The sequence below is a fragment of the Cornus florida genome, unplaced genomic scaffold (assembly GCF_030987335.1).
Source record: "Cornus florida cultivar Cherokee Brave unplaced genomic scaffold, ASM3098733v1 CherokeeBrave_3.0.0_Hap2_Chr11, whole genome shotgun sequence".
NCBI classification, from domain to species: domain Eukaryota; kingdom Viridiplantae; phylum Streptophyta; class Magnoliopsida; order Cornales; family Cornaceae; genus Cornus; species Cornus florida.
Genome location: NW_026775581.1, coordinates 20159541 through 20178180, shown reverse-complemented (window position 1 = coordinate 20178180; position 18640 = coordinate 20159541). Strand labels below are relative to the sequence as shown.

Sequence of the window (18640 nt, the reverse complement as noted above, 5' to 3'; positions counted from 1 at the left end):
ATGTAAATTAAATGCATGCTACTTAAAATTAATATTTTTGTTCAAGTAAATGCAATGGATGTGTATATGATTTATATCATGTTTATTTGGATTATTATATGTAAATATTATTTACATTATTCTTGAATTGGAAACTTTTATTTGATTATGAAATGGATTAATGCACCATTATGGGATGGGGGCATGTTATGGACGGATTAACTTAAAAGTTAAGTCATACCTATTTTTAATAAGGGAACGGATTAACCATAGTGTTAAGTCCTACTTATTCGTGTCAGGTCAACGGAACAGTTGGATGACATATTATTAAAATAATAATTAGATAGTTTATTTTGATGGTTGGATAGAACGGATTTTAAATATATAATTATACGCCATGATATGAGCTTGAGTCTCAGGATCAGTGGTTAGGGTGCATATATATTGCCAGGGATGTGTAGCTAGATATAGTGTAGTTGTGTACCCTGGTAGGTCTAGGTACTCATGCCCACTATATGTGCGTTTTGCATGTTGCCTACTATTCAGGTTGAGACAACTCTATAGTCTGGTAAGGTTCCTTTAGTGTGTGTATATCTATATATGGACTATTTAGTTATTGTTGAATTAATTAGGATCTGTACATGTATTGGGTCTCTGTTTGGGATGTAGTAGATTTAGAACTTGTATGTGGGCCTGACCCACCATTATTTTTTAGGTGTTCGTCAGTTCCAGTCTTAGAGATTGTTCGTGCCGAACAGAGACAGCCATTCACTTTTCTGACTCTACGCAGGACTCTTCTTCATGGTTTAATTATTAGTTTTATTTTAGTTCAGTTATTTCAATTAGGATATTATTAGGGGTCCACAATATGGATTCCCGAGTTGTGGTTTTAATTAATTACTGGTATCAGAGGATTGAAGAACTTTAGTATATGATTTTTAATTATTATTTAGTTTCTTTTCAGCTTATCTATTTATTTTTAATTCATCTTGTATTCCAATGCTTGTTTAAATATTAATTGTTTGATATCCCTCGAATCTGTGCTCAGACTTGATCACCCGTGGCTCTAGAATTGAGGGGTATCACAGTAGATGTCATATCTTTTGATGCCATTACTCCCACTCGAACGGACAAATCTGATCGAAAGACTTTCAGAAATTCGTTAAATACCTTCTGTGCCATAGGTTCTTAACCAAAGTCTCTGATATTAGTTGTTATGGTTGCTTTGCACAATCAACCTGGCTCTATTACCAGTTGTTGTGGCGGAAACACAAATAACAACGTTTTTCGAGGAATAATCACAAGCAACCACAAAGAAAAAAAAAAAAAAATCACACACAAGAATACAAGATATACATGGTTCACTCAAATCTTAGGACTACGTCCATGGAGCGCATAGAACAAATTCATTATGAAAAAGATGAAGAATTACAATGAAGAATTTTCTTTTAATCTTTCTCAATTGCTCTCTCTTGTATTGGCACAAATTAATCAATCATACAACACGTATGATGATCCTCTCTTTTTTCTTCTCTTTATTTTTCACCAAACCCTAAAATCTGATTAGAGTTGATATATATAGCCCTAAATAATTTGTCCTATAAGAAATTGCCTTTTGTAGAATCCAAAACCAATAAGGAAGTTAAAATACGTATGTTTCCAAGAGAGTTGAACCTGTTCAGCTTTCTTGAACCGGTTCAACTTTGTTGCACCGGTTCAGCTTTCTTGAACCGGTTCAACTTTGTTGCCTAAATTGCTACAACATACTGCCCCACTTGAACTGGTTCAAAGAAGGCTGAATTAGTTCAACTTTGGCAGTGGCAAAAGTTCAAATCAACTACTCCAGTGGAACCGGTTCAAAAACTCCTGAACCGGTTTAAACGTGCCAGTAGCCATAACATAAAAACCGCTAACTTCCCAAATCCTCAAGCAAACTCCACAAAAAACAAAACGGTAAGTTGAATAAAGAGGACGAGAATGGTCCGTCGCCAATTGTTTCTTGTTTAAATTTGATGACTCTCTCTTATTTGCTTGACGAATGAATTCAAGCCAAACTCTCGGTTCATTTTTAACCCGGAGCCAAACTTTCGGTTCATTTCTAACCCGATTGTTGGTTAGTACTTTTTAAAATATCGGAGAGGTATGTAATTTTGAATAACATTTGGTGAGGTTGGTGTAATTTACCTATAATTTTGGTATAGAATAATAATTCAATTCGGAGTTTAGGACGCAGCCAAAATTAGATAAGAGTGAGGATAGGAAAAAGAAATGCTTTTGGAACCTACTCATTCATTATCACTTATTATTGTATCGACACACATCTCTGATCTCTCTATATATAATCCACATCTTGATTCTTATTTAGACACCGCATGTTGTTGTCTCTGTACTGTCAACAACTTGTTCATGAACACGACGATCGAGACTCAGTGTTCTTTTCTGCCAACAAGACGATGTCAAGGCTCGATCATGGCACAGAAGCGACAGCAAGACGATGTCAAGGCTCGATCGGAGAGCAACAGTTCCGAGCACAAGCGTCGAAAACTTCCTTCTCTGAAAAAGTGAGGACTCTGTTCCTTTTTTTTTTTTCTTTTTCTTTTTTATTTCGTGTTCCTTTTTCTGTAATTTATGTCCTAGTTATCAGACTTGGGTATAACTTTGAAAACTGAACTGGGTTTGATTCTATAATGTAAATTGTTGTTGAATGTGCTTTGTTTATGTGAGATTTGGTTGTCTTTGGCTTCATATTATCTGGAATTGGAATTGGAGATTGTTGTTCTTCTTGTTGGTTATCTTTTTGAATTCCCACTATGAGTAATTTATGCCCAGTCACTATATGTAGGGGTGTACTGGTATGTATAATTTTTTAATTGAAAAATGAACTGGTTTGGATTCTAAAGTGAAAATTGTTGATGAATGTGCTTTGTTAATGTGAGATTTGATTTCTCTTTGGCTTGATATTATTGTGATTGGAGTTTGTTGTTCTTCCTGTTTGATAGAAGGGGTAGCCCAGCGCGAGGCTCCCACCATTGCTTGGTCTGGGGAGGGTTAGATGTATGCAGCCTTACTTCCGCGTGTAGAGATGTTTTTCATTTTGAACCTCCAAAGCACACTGGAGAAATCTATGGTTACGCCTAGGCATGCCCAGTCACTCTATGTAGTTGTGGACTCTTATGTAAAATTTTGCAAGAGAAAACTAAATTGGGTATGATTGAATAGTAAAAACTGTTGATATATTGCTTTTTTCATGTGAGATTTGATTGTTTTCTGGATATTAGACTTCTCTTGTTCTAGGAGGTGTTAATTGGTTTTCTGAATTTAATGGACAACAGGGAAAAATATTTAATAAATAGTTATGTTACTGAGTATTGAAGTGGTAGTAACTGCTGACGTTGAGAAATTGAATAGTTTCACCTTATAGAATTTCTGGTTTATGTGAACGGAAAATTGTACTTACCCAAAAAAGGAAAAAAATATGTAGTTGGGCATGCTGATTTACTAAAGAGTTGTTTAAATTAGGGGCTGAGTTGGGCTGGCATTGCACAGTTCATGACAACATAACAATAATCTTGCTTTAGTGAGAAAAGGAGTGAGTGTGGGCCGTACGGTTTTGATGTTGAGAAATTTACTGATTTTGCTTAAACAAGCAGTGATTGCTATTATATGAATGAATTTATTTTCTTGGTTATGACCCTTTCTTTGATATTTTTTAGCGTGATACTGGAGGTTATGAGGTTGCGAACAGTCCAGAGTTGTATGGAGCCAGTTTTGGAGCTATTGATACGTCGAGTTGTAAGTGCATTTTCTGAAATTGTTTCGTTGACATAATAAATTCAATATTTTTCTTTGTAAAATATTATTAAAAAATTGGGATTAAAGCATGTTAACGGTTTGTTGTTTTGCATACTATATTTCTATGGGACTCGTCGTCGTCGTCGTCGTCATCATCATCATCATCATCATCATCATCCTTGCCTGCATCCTAAATGAAGGGTTCAGCCACATGATCTATATATATATATATATATATATATATATATATATTTAAAAAAAAAAAAATTATATTCTATTACACTCCATGTCTTGTCTTATATTTAATTTTTTAAATTCATTTTTAATTACTTCATTCCAATTTAGTTTTAGTGGGTGTCGCTGTCTCTTACCTTTTATGCAAACTAATCTTCTTTTTCATATTGGTGCATCGATATATTTACTTTCTGTGTCCATACCACCTAACCCTACTTTCTCTTATTTTATCAGTAATAGACACTATCTTAATCTCTCCCTTACACTCTGATTAGTAAACCTATCTCTTCTAGTCACCCTTGCATCAATCTCAACATCCTCGTTTCAGTTATACGAGCAAGTTGTTCTTGTTTCTACTTTACCGCTCAAATCATGCCCCATATAAAATAGTTGGCCTGGTGAGCATCCTATAAAATTTTCCTTGTAACTTGTTTGGTAATTTTTTTTATTTTTTATTTTTTATTTTTTTTTATCACATAGGATACCACTACTCCAATTATGCTAGTAATATCATCATTTATCTCTCCATTTTTTAATTATCGATCCTAAGTATCAAAAATGATTATTTAGAGTAATCTTTGGTCTTAGATTGTTACATTATCACTCTCTAAAATCGATTAAATTTACAGTTTGTTTTAATCTTCCTAATTCTTAATCCTTTTGTTTCTAATTTGTTCCCAAAGACTTCTTTAGAAGTATCCGCCAACACTATGTCACCAGCAAACAAAATGCACCATCGAATATATTCTTGTATATCTTTTGTACTTTTATCTAATACTAGTGTAAATAGGTATGGGTTAAGTATTGATCCTCAGTGTTGTCCCACTTTTGTAGAGAAATATTTTTTCTCCACCTATGATAGGAACTCTAGTCTTTGTCTTGTTATACATATTCTTAATAATATTTATAAGATTTAAAGGAACTCGTTTTCTTTGTAGAGTCCACCAAATTATATCCCTTGGTATTTATTATATGCCTTCTGTAAGTCTCTGAAACTACGTACATATCTTTTTGTTTGTTTCTACAATCTTCTATCAATTGTCTAATTAAATAAATGACCTCCGTAGTAGATCTCACTGGCATAAATTCGAATTCATTTTAAAACTCTGGTTTTGTTTCTTAATCTTTGTTCTATAACCCTTTCCCATAATTTCATTGTATGACTTGTTAAATAATGGTATGTTTGGTTGGAGGTTAAAATTGACGAGGGATGGATTAGAGGGGATATGGAAGAATCTTTTTGTGTTTTGTTGGAGGGAGGGGAAGAGAGGGAGGAAGCAAGGAGGGATGATTTTGGGGCAAAGAGAGGAGAGAAAAAAGGTTAACTACCAACAATTATGTAATTTCCATTTCTAACCTTCCCAAAAACTTGAAATAAATATCTTCTTTTTATAGTTGTATATAATGAGAGTATATTAGTAAAAAGAATATAAAAACTCCATATCCCTTCCTTCCAACCAAACAAGAAAAAAGTTACCCCATCCATCCTTTCTACTATCCATTCTATTCAACCAAACAAAAAGTAAGGGAGACACCTTCCCTTCCATCCATTTTTCCATCCATCCAACAAAACAGATTATAATTTTTTAAATAATTACCACAGTTTTGTGTATCGCCAATATTTTTGTAAATTAGTACTGTAGTACTTTTTCTCCATTTATTTGTCATCATTCCTTCTTTTAGAATTTTATTGAATAAATTTCTATGGAACTGTTGTTCTATGAATTTAAGTTTACTTAAAACTGGAGTTCTCAGTGATACAATTGAGGTTTGATACTCTTCCGTGGTCCTCAATGAGCTTTAACATCGAATGAAGCAGTCTTTGCCTGATTTTTTATTTTTTTTTCCTAATTAATCTTTGTATGATTTTGAATAGGGAAACTTAAAAATGGAGTTTTCAACGAACCCATTTATTTATTTTAATAGCTTTCTTACATATAAAATTCTGTCTGCATGTATGCCAAAGGCTAGGTCTGCCCTTAGACTGACCTCCCAATCCCCTTTATTTACAGGGATCCCACTTGGTAATGGATTTATTTTTGAGCTCCTAAGTTTCATAGTGGTTTTAAGTTTTGCAGATTGTTGCATTAAATTGATTGCATAAATATTCACTTTTAACTCATTTCCACTGATGTGGGTTTACAGGTGAAAGAAGAAGTTGAATTGGCTTTAGGAAAGTATTTGACCAGTATTCAGCAGTAAGTAGTCTTTCGGATGATTAGTGATAAAGATATATTCCTACTGTTAATGTGGTTAAGTTGGTCACTATTGCCATTATCTGTTGTATGCATGATACATCTTTTCACTTCTTGTTTAGGAATTGCAGGAAAGAAATACAACCTTTCGAATCAAGAAACTTACAATTGCAGTTCTTAAACAATCTCTCTCTTCCAGTATTCACTGGAACTCTTATTGAAGCAGAAGATTGTCCCACCTTAAAAGTAGTTTTACTTGATGCTGTTGCTGTGCAAGTTGTTAACTCTGGGCCTGCATCCACAGCAAAGGTGGAAATAGTTGTTCTTGAGGGAGACTTTGACGGTGAAGAAGGAGACATTTGGACACCTGAAGAGTTCAACAATAACATTGTAAGAGAAAGGGAAGGGAAGAAACCCCTACTTACTGGGGATGCATTTTTGAATCTTAAAGAGGGCATTGGTTTGGTGGGTGAGATTTCTTTTACAGATAATTCAAGCTGGACAAGGAGCCGCAAGTTTAGGCTGGGTGCAAGAGTTGTGGATAACCGTGATGGGGTCAGAGTAAGAGAAGCTAAGTCTGAATCATTCATAGTCAGGGATCACCGTGGAGAATGTAAGCTATTTTATTTTTCTACACTTTTATTGATTTTGACATTTTCAATAGTGTAGTTTGGAAGATTGATTTTTATACTGTCAGAGTTGATATGTGAATGGCAAACCTGATGCATAAAATATATGGTGGGTCAGAACACTGGGAAATTATTTAGGAAAGTAGAACCACAGAGGTTAGCCTTTTCTGATACTTATAAGTTATGTAGTGCTTGTAGCAATGTTGCTGGTAGTGACACAGATTATACCCACCAAATCCGGAAGAACCTTCAAGGAAGGAGGAGACATGGCTGGAAGCATACCCACTTAATATTAGCCAAATAAAAGACCTTTTTCCCTCTGGGTAGATAACAGAACAATGCTTAAATAAACAGTTTGTCATCTCTCAATTCTTTGCCTTCTGGTATAGATATTCAATTTTGTTCTCAAATTTGTTGGAACTGGTGGACATCAATGTGAGGATCAAGATCCCCAATCTGTATTTGGCAGGTCCAATTCTCCCTTCTCATTATTCCATTTTCTAGATAGAGATAGGCCAACACTTTTAGATAGTCTGAGTAAAATTTAAAAAGCTTTAATCACTGGGCCATTAGGCCAGCTGGTATAACCTATTCTCCCTCAAAGGGGAGGTGAGGGGTTCAAGCCCCATGATGGCCATTTGTGGGTATTTACCCAACCAAAAATAAATAAATGAATAAATAAAATAAACATAGCTAATCTAGATGTTCTGCGCTTGCAAAATTACAGGGCTATTGATCTCGCAATCAACTTGGTTCGGCGCACAGTTAATAGTGACAAATATACACTGATGCTCTTCGTTTTGAGCAGGATAGATGCATGGAACTCCACAGCTGTTACTATTACACATGATTGCTGCACAAATGTTACTCTTACACATGATTGCTGCATCAAGTTCTCTGGTTGTTTTTTATGATATTGCAGGTTATCATTTTTGTGGTATCTTGTTACTAAATTATTTTATTTTGATTATGATGATAAGAAGCAACCACAGCTACATTTATGGATGCTACTATATGAAGGCTTTAGATATGATTTTCTTATTTTCACTATACAGGAGTATGAGTGGATGATTTAGTCATGCATCATGAGCTATACAATCTAATAGTTCCAGAGGACAAGATTATTTTTTTAAGTGAGGATGCACGATGATTTCACCTTTACAATTTTAGAAGTTTTTGCATATGTCAAGAAAATAAATTTAGACCAAGACTCGTAGACTTTCTTTTCATTAGTTTCTCCTTAAGAAAATTGAGTAGCTTCTCTTTTGCCTCAGCACATTTATGTGCCATGCAAAGATTGTAGGAGTCTACCAGTATTTTTTTTTTTTTATGTAACGGGATGGTAGTCTTGGATTCTCTAGAAGGATATAATGCTATTTTCACTCTCTGGCAAGATAGAAGAATGTTTTGGTATACATTTTAGCTCTATGATCACTGTGGGTAATTGTTATCTAATTACACCTAATTTATGTCAGTTCAATGATGCACGTAGCACTCTCTTATGTCTCTAATTGTGAGGCATATGCTTCATATTATTATTTTTATTCTTATTTTTTCCTTAGTAGTTTTGAGCATCTGATCATGTTTCTAGTAACAATAGTTAATTATCTTATTCGATATTTTTAACCATACTTCGTTTTTCATTTTTTATAACTAACTGAGTTTCTTTACGGAACCATGTGTTACTTTTTGTACTCTCTCTTCATTTTTATAATTTTCTTCAGATACCATTAAGTTGTTTGTTGTATGTGTTGTTTATTTTGCTGTTTCCTGGCTTACCATTTTCTTTGAACTCGTTGTCCTTGGGCTGTTGTTCTTCTCATCTTACTTCCATGCATAAATAGTAGTATAAGAAACTAAAAGAAGAAAGGTAAAGTGATATGCAGTTAAGACACGGCAGAATGGATGAATAACTTATCAGGATTTAAAATATTAGAATCTTCAATATAATTTCACTTTGTTTCTCTTGCAGTGTACAAGAAGCACCATCCACCATCTATGTGCGATGAAGTATGGAGGTTAGAGAAAATTGGCAAAGATGGAGCTTTCCACAAGCGTTTGAGTAGGGAAAAAGTCGTCACTGTGAAAGATTTTCTGACTCTACTATTTTTAGACCCTACCAGGCTTCGAAATGTAATAATATACTCCTCATTACTCTTTTTTTTTTTTTTTTTTTTCCTGTTGCAGTTCATGTCATAGTATATTTAACGAACTACCTTCTGTCAACTACATGCTTTTAAAGGATGAAGCAATTATATTCACTCCCCCCGCCCACACCCCCCCCCCCCCCCCCCCCCCAAAAAAAAATAATAATAATAAATAATAAAAATAAAAATAAATAAATAAACAAAAAGAAGATAAAGCTAATGATAGCTTGTGTGTTTGTGAGAAGCTTACTGACTTCAATAACCCTGTATTGTGATAGAACAAAGTCTTCCTTTTCATTATTGACATGATATTTCTGTTTGTTGCTATATGTCTGGATTCAAGAGAAATCACTTTGTCTTTGAACCAATGAGACAAAGATAGCTTTACATCTTTCAGGAGGCACTCGGAATTTATTCAAGTTGAACATGCCTCAGTTAAATATTTTTGAGGTTGCTTTGCTATGTTGGACACCTTTTGTCCATGCTACGTGGTAGACATCATTGTCTATGTCCTTCCCACACCTTTACTTAACAAGGAAGCGCTTATGGGAAATAGTCTAAATGAATAGTTTTTTAGATTTAGTAAATTTCAGGTTCTCTTTGTATGACTGTGACCTTCTTGACGTTTGAATTTCTAATAATAGTTGTTTCTTGGGAATCCTGCAGATCCTTGGCACGGGTATGTCAGCTAAAATGTGGGATATCGCTGTGGACCATGCTCAGACATGTATAGTTGATAAAAAGTTATACTTGTATTGTCCTCCCGGTTCTCAGCAAAAAACTGGTGTAATTTTCAATGTTGTGGGGCAAGTGATGGGACTGCTTTCAGAATGCCAGTATGTTCCCATTGATAAGCTTTCTGAAACCGAAAAGGTATTCTTCTCTTATCGCTTTGAATTGCTCTCTCTTTCTATATATATATATATATTAGCGTGTTTGTGTATGCATCTATCTATCTTGTTCCTACTCTATTGTTTTTTCAGGTTGAGTTTAACTCTTTTTTAGTTGATTTTGTTTTCAGGCTGATGTGCACAACTTGGTAGTATCTGCATTTAAAAACTGGGAGGAAGTAGTCTCTTTTGAAGATGATGAGGCCTCTATTATGGATGGCTCTTTGCGCTCGTCCAATGTTCTTTGCTCCTCCAAGTCACCAACGACAGAGAGGCCTGATTGTAGTGAGATTTTAACTTCTGACAAGATTGGAGAATTTGATCACCCACAGCCATGTGCATCCTCCCCGGACATAATGCCATCCATCTATTCCATGGGGAGTATGAGTAGTAGTTTGGATGATTTTATCTTGCACAACATTGACGATATGGATCTTAGTTATGATCAACCTGTGAGTTCCCCAGTCCAAGTCGTTAATTCTCTGATCTATGACATCGAGTCCATATCTCAAGCCTTCCATGAGGATGGGTATCTACAATATTTCAATGCTGATAGTGCCCTTCAATCCCAGAATTCAAGTTTGGAGTCACAGGCCGATCTACAAAGTGCTGTCAACAAATTTCTATTGGCTCCTTCTGCAGCTGTTACCATTGAAGCTCAGAGAAGATGGACAATGTTATTCAGTGTGCTGAGATGGTTCTCGGTAAGGAGGATTGTGGCCAAAAAAAGACTATGTTAGAGAAATTCAGAGATGCTATTAATGGCCTTTCGAGAAAAATATTCCAATCACAAATGCAAATGCCAGCACTATTAAGATGCCAGCACTATTAAGGTCTGCCTGATTGAACATCGTGCGCAGTTGTGCTGTGAGCAGAAGTTCGAGCTTTTCCTATGTATGTATATCTGGTAGCTCATATGATGGCCTTCCTGTTATAGGACTACAGTAGATTGTGAATGTTTAGATTCTTTGTCGAAGCTGTGGATGTGGTAGCCAAAGCTCAAATATGAAGCTGCAAAAGCTGTCTGCATTAAGTTCAATAGATTGTCATTTGTATGAAAGAATTTGTTTAATAGATTTAGTAAATATTTTGCCTCTCCTTTGGAAGTGAGCAAATGCATATGATTTAGTTTTCTTGTGCAGCCTGCTTGTTACTTTGCTAATCTGGGATTTGATCTTGGAAAAGTTTTCGAGCTTGGAAAAAATGATTGGGTGTTTATGAATACATCTGTGGAGTTGAAAAGTGAGGTAACTGTCATATTTCATGCTCAGAAGTTCTAAACTTACGTAATCAGACAACCAATTTCACTAGCTATTCAGCTTCTGTATATAGAGACATGAATTATGGATTGAATTGAGAAGTGGGAAGGCAAGTTACATGGAACAACTTCCAACATTTTTAGTGGGTGCTTGGTTAACAGAAAGTGCAGCAGCTTCTGGTGCATTGACAGAAGGGGACACAGAGTGGATTTCTTGCTGTTTTTCTTCTTGTCCATCTAAAGCATAGTTTTTGTGGCATTTGGAAATGGATTCATCAACAAGATTTGACTGCAGCGAGCCGAATATCGATCATGTAGCCGTTGGAGAAATTCTATCGCACGGTCTTGTTGCTGGTGAGTTGCATTTCCTTTTCCACGTCCACAAGTGCAAAGTTCTACTACCGTGAGTGAGTTCTAATCATCCCATAATGCTTTCATAGTAAGCAGAAACAAAGTTATCTTCTTGTTTTAGAGATGCAATCAATTGCTTGAGTTGATAGATTTTTGGTGTATTTGTTTGAGTGAAGCAATTGCTAAGATCAAGCCAGTTTTCCCTGGCAGTCTCGACCTACAGTATGCTTGTCTGAATTTCACTGTTTGTCGAATTGAGGATCCATGAACTCACCAAATCATTGCATCTGGACCATTGTTGCAGCTATTTGACATTAGTTGGTGGTTTGAGGGTACCATCAACAAATCCAAACTTATTTTTTGTGCGGAGCGTTAAGGTGTGAAGTCATGTGCTGAAGTTCTCTCCCATGAGAAGTGGAGAGACAAGGACTGTGGTAGGATTATCACTTTTAATTTAGCTCTTTTTATTAATTTTATTTTTTATTAACACTTTTAGTTGGTACTCAAGTAAATAATGAACTATAAAGTTAAAATTGGAGTCGAAATAGAACATATATAGAATCAAGGACAAGAGCCCAGACAGTCAAAGTCGGAGTCAAACCCAATCAGAATGCTGGCTGATTCAGGGGCCACAAATTGCAACATTTTTTCTTTTCCCGGTTTCCCAATCACCTCTAAGAGTATCCGCATCAGCCTCTCTGGAATTTTGTTCTCTAAAAATGTTACTTTAGCTTTTCCAAGAGCCACGTCAGCAATTCCCAAAGCCAAATGTCAATGGTGGGTGTGCCAGTGATGAGATGTGCAGGAGGGATTTGAAGAAGGTAGAGGCTGCCATGTGCACTACCCAGTCCAATCATCTTCTTCACGGACAGGTCGTGAAACACACATCGATCATGGAAAATAGTTACTGAATATGGGTGAGTTTTTGTGAGTTGACTGATAGATAAGAGATTAAACGAAATGAAGGTAGAAGACATATGGTCGGGTTGGAAAGCTGAAAAAAATTTACAATTGCAATATGAGTGACTTGGGCTTGTGAATCATCAGGTAATTGAACAGGAGTGGAGCACATGTGATTAGAGGCTCTAGTGTCAATAATCCAAGTAGAATCTAATGCAGCAAGTGCTATACCTACTAAGTTTTCTTGGGGATTGATGCTACCTGAAGAAAGCATAGCAAGAATTTTGTTGTATTGCTCCGTCCTGTGTGATTACTGGTGGTGAGACCAGTGCCCGTTCATTAGATTGGTGAGGTCTTGAGGGAGATGGCGTTGAAATATTCTGGTTTCGATGAGGGTTCTGTGATCTATCATTGGGAAAATCATAAAGCTTATAACATACATATTTTGTGTGATTGTTGTAGCCACAATAAATACAGTGCAAATTCGATTTTCCATTGCGACGATTGTCCCTTCCATTAATTTGTTGGCTGCTGTTTGACCGGTTTAATGAGTGTGTACTTGCATTGGCACGATTTGTGGAAGAACTTTCAACATTATTAGTGGGTGTAGGGTTAACAGAAAGTGCAGCTGCTTTTGGTGCAGTGACAGATGGGGATAATGAGCGGATTTCTTGCTGTTTTTCTTCTTGTCGAACTAGAGCATAGATTCTTATGGCATTTGAAAATGGATCCATCAACAAGATTTGACTGTGGAGATCCGAATATCGATCATGTAGCCCTTGGAGAAATTCCATTGCTCGGTCTTGTTGCTGTTGAGTTGCATTTCCCTTTCCATGTCCACAAGTGCAAGGTTTTACTACCTTGAGTGAGTTCAACTCATCCCATAATGCTTCCATCTTTGTGCAGTAAGCAGAAATAGAGTAATCTTCTTGTTTTAGAGATGCAATCGATTGCTTGAGTTGATAGATTTTCGGCGCATTTGTTTAAGTGAAGCAATCGCTAAGATCAAGCCAGATTTCCCTAGTACTCTCGATGTATAGTATGCTTGCCCGAATTTCAGTATTTGTTGAATTGAGGATCTATGAACTCACCAAATAATTGCATATCTACCATTGTTGCTGCTCTTTGACATCAGTTGGTGGTTTGAGGGTACCATTAAGAAACCCAAACCTATTCTTTGCGCAGAATGCCATTGTTGTGGCGCAAAGTCACGTGTTGAAGTTGTTTCCCGTGAGAAGTGGTGAGACAAGGAGTGTGGTAGGATTATCAAAGTGATGAACGAAGAACGCATCGTTAGAATAATTGTTCAATCCTAGGTCATCAGCGTTAGGAACTCCTATATCTGCCATGAGAGATGGATCTTTCATGGCTCTAATACCGTATGAAAATAAATATGGTTGGGAATGAAAAATTGTTTAACTGGTTTTGCCTTTCTTGTTTAGAAAACCGCTGATTCAATCTTTATATAAAGATGTTTAATACAATAAATCTTGACATAAATTGACAGCTCACAAATTCCAAAATTATAGATAACAAAACAAACGTACAGGTTACAAATAAAGAAGTATATTTCTATATTTGATTTTCAAATCTGTATTATTTGTCTTTTGCTAAGGTCCTAGGAAGTGAGAAGGATCGTCATTTCTACACAATAAAGGTTAAGACAACTAGGTTTAAAGTCTAATTTAATAAGCTATTGAGTAGGAGTTGCTAATATTCTTTACTTGAGGTTTTGATTTAAGTGATGCACATAATTTACATACAATTGTGGTATTTATTATTATTATTATTTTTTCCTAGTTGAGACTCACAGGTTCGAACACCTTGTACCGCTACGCTGCATACCTGTTAGTTATTTATTACTAATTTGGACACAATGTAAAAGTAAATGTTATTGGCATATTACAATACTAGTAAGTAGTAAATATTGAATATTTCCCACGGAATTAAATACTTGATTAAATAACAAATCAAGATGAATAATTTAATCATAAATAATTAATTAGATTATTGGACCAAATCAGGAAAAAAAAAGGAAGAAATATTAGCAATATAATATTTAATAAATGAGTAAAATGGTATTATTGTTCATAATTACATAACTAAAATAAATTAATAATTATAAGATATAAAGAGAAAAAAATAAATTGCAAGAATGCCTATATTGGCCTTGGATAAAAAAAATTCTCTTCAAATTATAGTCTGAGTAAACAGCAATTTGATGTTGTTGATAAATTTAGCTATTTTTTATTAACACTTATAGTTGATACTCCAGTAAATAATGAATGATAAAGTTAAAATTGGAGTCGACGAAATAGACAACAAATAGAATCTGACATCAATAACCCCAAAGGACAAGGACCGAGAAAGTCAAAGTCAAAGGCAATAGAGAATGCTGATTCAGGGGTCCATTCCTTCCATCACCACCCGACCCGGTTCTCTCTCTCTCTCTCTAGACTCTAGTTCACGGTCCGACTGCAATATTGTTTCTGTTCCCAGTTTCCCAATCACCTCTAACTCTAACTCTAACTCTGACCAGACCACAACACAACACAACACCACCCTCTCTTTGTTTTGGCCTATAAATGGACCTTGCACTCCAACTGTGCTCTCTCATCCTCTTCCTTCACACTTTCCCAACACCACCAGAGATACCCACATACATTTGCAATTGCAATTTCAGAGGGGTAGAGAGAGAAAACGATGATGATTCTGGGGTTGACTTTCTTTGTCTCTCTGTTAGGCTTTGTTCTTCTCCATATTTTGCGAGACAGGAGCAAGAGAAACCGCCAAAAGAAAGCTACTAGTAGTACTGCGTTTGAGATCCGGGGCAACAGTAGAGAATTCTGCCCGGACAAATCTGACGTCATCATTGTCGGAGCTGGGGTTGCCGGTGCCGCACTCGCTCACACCCTCGGAAAGGTGAGATTAATGTCTACCTTTTCCAACTGTTTGTTTGCTCGAAAAATACTTGGATGGAGTAAATTTTCTTATTTAGTATACAACTTGTATATATAGAACAATTTTTGGAGATGACATAGACTGGTTTATGTAGTAGTTCTCTATATATGTAAAAGCCCTTCAATTCAATTTACTACTACATTCTTGTAAATTTTTTTTTTTGCTACTTGTTGCACTCAGGACGGACGACAAGTTCATGTGATTGAGAGAGATTTGACAGAGCCTGACAGAATTGTTGGTGAACTGCTACAACCAGGTGGATACTTGAAGCTCATTGAATTGGGCCTTGAAGGTATTCATGCGTTTTAGAGTTTATTACAGCCTAGCTAGCTCCTATTAAACTTAATTGGCAATTGGTCCTGCCTTGCCTGCTCTTCTTTATCTAGAGACATTATTGATTTGGCTGTGAAATATATCTAAAACACAAGCATCCACTTCAACTACAGATTGTGTGGAGGAAATTGATGCCCAGCCAGTATTTGGATATGCTCTTTTTAAAGATGGCAGAAGTACTAAACTGTCATATCCCCTCGACAAATTTCATTCTGATGTGGCTGGGAGAAGCTTCCACAACGGGCGCTTCATACAGAGAATGAGGGAAAAAGCTGCTACACTTCCCAAGTAAGTGTAATTTTTTTCTTTTCCTTTGGACATTTCTTTTCTCAGTGAGTTTCCCCTAATTATAATTTTATGATGTTACTTGTTTTTGGTTCCATTTTCCCTTTTTGACATGGAATTTTCTATTTAGCGTACGTCTTGAGCAAGGAACAGTGACATCCCTGCTTGAAGAAAACGGAGCTGTTAAGGGGATACGGTACAAAACTAAGACTGGTCAGGAGGTTAGAGCGTATGCTCCCCTTACAATTGTTTGCGATGGCTGCTTTTCAAATTTGCGACGCTCTCTTTGCAACCCTAAGGTACGTACAACTCTGAATTCTTTGTCTGTTGTTCAAACTTTCTTCCTTTGTCACTAAAATATTTCTGGCCATTATTTATATTCTCTCAATTTTATTCACATATTTTTTGCTCCAGACCCATGAAATAAACTTCCCTATTTTTTGAGTTCCACAGGTGGATGTGCCATCTTGCTTTGTTGCTTTGATCCTTGAGAACTGCCAACTTCCATTTCCAAAACATGGGCACGTTATTTTAGCAGATCCGTCACCCATCTTATTTTATCAAATCAGTACTTCTGAGATTCGTTGTTTGGTTGATGTACCTGGTCAAAAGCTACCTTCTATTGGCAATGGTGAAATGGCCACCTATTTGAAAACCACAGTGGCTCCCCAGGTACCTATAATATAGTTTCTTACTACACAATTTTTAGGTTTTTGAAATATCATATATGCCCTATTATTGTGGTTATTATTTACTTAAAATTTCATTTCCCCATCTCATTTTTATCTTTTACCTTGGATTAATTGAATATGGCGCTTGTATCAGATACCACCTGAGGTGCATGATGCTTTTATAGCTGCAATTGAAAAAGGAAATATTAAAACAATGCCGAATAGAAGTATGCCGGCTGCTCCCCTTCCTACCCCTGGAGCCCTTTTAATGGGTGATGCTTTCAACATGCGTCATCCTTTAACTGGTGGAGGAATGACTGTCGCACTTTCTGATATTGTTGTATTGCGAAATCTTCTTAAGCCGCTACATGACCTGAGTGATGCAGATTCTCTGTGCACATATCTTGAATCATTTTACACCTTGCGCAAGGTAAGCTAAGTTCATATTCTGGTGGTGTTATTCTAACATGAAAACACTAAAAGTTCCAAAGCAAAACTAATTAAGTGAAGGAGAATGCAATAGTCATAATATATAGACATTATAAAACTTCTAGATTCGATTTTTTCAAGTGGTTTTGGGTGGAGGGTTGATATTAATGCTCCAATAGATGCTGATCTCCATTTCTTGTTCCCATATATATTAAGAACTGGAGTAACTGAGGCTTTTCCTAGAGTGCCAATTTTATTTCTCATTTATTTCTTTAACTGCCCAAAAAAATTATTGAAATGAAAAAACATTGTGTATCAGAGACTTTTTTTTTTCACCCTTTATCAACATAGTAAGTAATTTTTTTTTGACCTGACAAGGAGAGTTAGTAGTTAGTAGGGTTAGGGAAAGGGGATTCGAACCTAGGATTATAAGGTGGGGGGCACTTAAGGTCGGACCCTTTATCACTCGAACAACCCCCCACACCTAACATGGTATCTAATTATTATGTTTTGCTTTTTCGCAGCCAGTGGCATCCACAATAAATACTTTGGCAGGAGCCCTATACAAAGTGTTCTGTGCATCCTCTGATCAAGCAAGTAAGGAAATGCGCCAAGCATGTTTTGACTATCTGAGCCTTGGAGGTGTTTGTTCAACTGGACCTGTGGCTCTGCTCTCTGGTCTAAACCCTCGCCCGCTAAGCTTAGTTCTCCATTTCTTTTTTGTGGCTTTATATGGTGTTGGTCGTCTGTTGCTACCTTTTCCTTCACCTAAACGCATGTATATTGGAGCCAGATTGATTTTGGTAGGTAGCTGTGCTCTTCCTTATAGTTTATGAAATACAGAACACGCTGTCTTCTCTTACGTGCTATGCCTTAATTTCACCTCTGTTATGATCCATGTAGACTACAGTTAATTTTTGAGCATTGATACTGAAGATGCATTAACTGAAAGATCAATTTTTATTTCTTGATTGAATTATATATAGAGTTTTCATCAGCAACTTTGTGTTTTCAGGGTGCATCGGGTATCATTTTTCCCATCATAGAGGCTGAAGGAGTTAGACAAGTGTTCTTCCCTGCAACCATTCCAGCATATTATAGAGCTCCTCCTCTATAATAAATATCAAGCTGACTTATGCTTGAAGCTTTTATCTTAACTACCTTCCACATCTGATAGCGACGGAGATATATTTGTATTCTTATTTCTTCCATTGTAGAGGAATGCTGAGAAATTTTTTGAATTTTTCTGACAACTAGAAACTGAAAATCAAATTTATCAATGTGAAGTTCTCTTAGAAATGTAAAAAGTATTTCTTCCAACTTGACGTTCATTGTGCTATATACATTACTAATGGGCATGTTCTTACTTCGTACCAATGCCTGAATGAAAATTGTTCATAGTATCGTAGTCTTCATACTATTGTTCATAGTTTTAAAGATGTGAAATGTACCAAGTGCTCTAGTCGAAACAGAAAGAGTGAATTTTAAGCAATCAACTTGTTGCCGATGTCTTTCGTTATGTGCCATAAATTATTTGAGGAGGGTGATCTTGAAAACCAATAAAAATTAAAAAATTAAACCCCCAT

The 18640-nt window shown here is 36.0% G+C and overlaps 1 protein-coding gene and 1 pseudogene across 1 annotated transcript; both read left to right on the top strand.

The window, feature by feature from the left end:
• Positions 1-2275: 2275 nt before the first annotated feature.
• On the top strand, positions 2276-11007 carry LOC132283273 (calmodulin-binding protein 60 A-like; annotated as a pseudogene).
• A 3803-nt stretch (positions 11008-14810) lies between these two features.
• On the top strand, positions 14811-18421 carry LOC132286487 (squalene monooxygenase SE1-like). The gene is made up of 8 exons (XM_059788837.1): positions 14811-15297; positions 15517-15628; positions 15783-15957; positions 16085-16253; positions 16408-16626; positions 16780-17055; positions 17579-17857; positions 18070-18421. Exons 1-8 carry the CDS (start codon positions 15079-15081, stop codon positions 18169-18171), a joined length of 1551 nt encoding a protein of 516 aa, XP_059644820.1. The 5' UTR covers positions 14811-15078; the 3' UTR covers positions 18172-18421.
• The last annotated feature ends 219 nt before the right edge of the window (positions 18422-18640 follow it).

What these genes read in the sequence shown, in the direction of transcription:
- LOC132286487 (XM_059788837.1), top strand. Translation starts at nt 15,079, where the DNA reads ATGATGATTCTGGGGTTGACTTTCTTTGTCTCTCTGTTAGGCTTTGTT. An exon ending in TCGCTCACACCCTCGGAAAG is followed by an intron (nt 15,298 to 15,516) that starts GTGAGATTAATG and finishes TGTTGCACTCAG; the next exon opens with GACGGACGACAAGTTCATGT. An exon ending in CATTGAATTGGGCCTTGAAG is followed by an intron (nt 15,629 to 15,782) that starts GTATTCATGCGT and finishes CTTCAACTACAG; the next exon opens with ATTGTGTGGAGGAAATTGAT.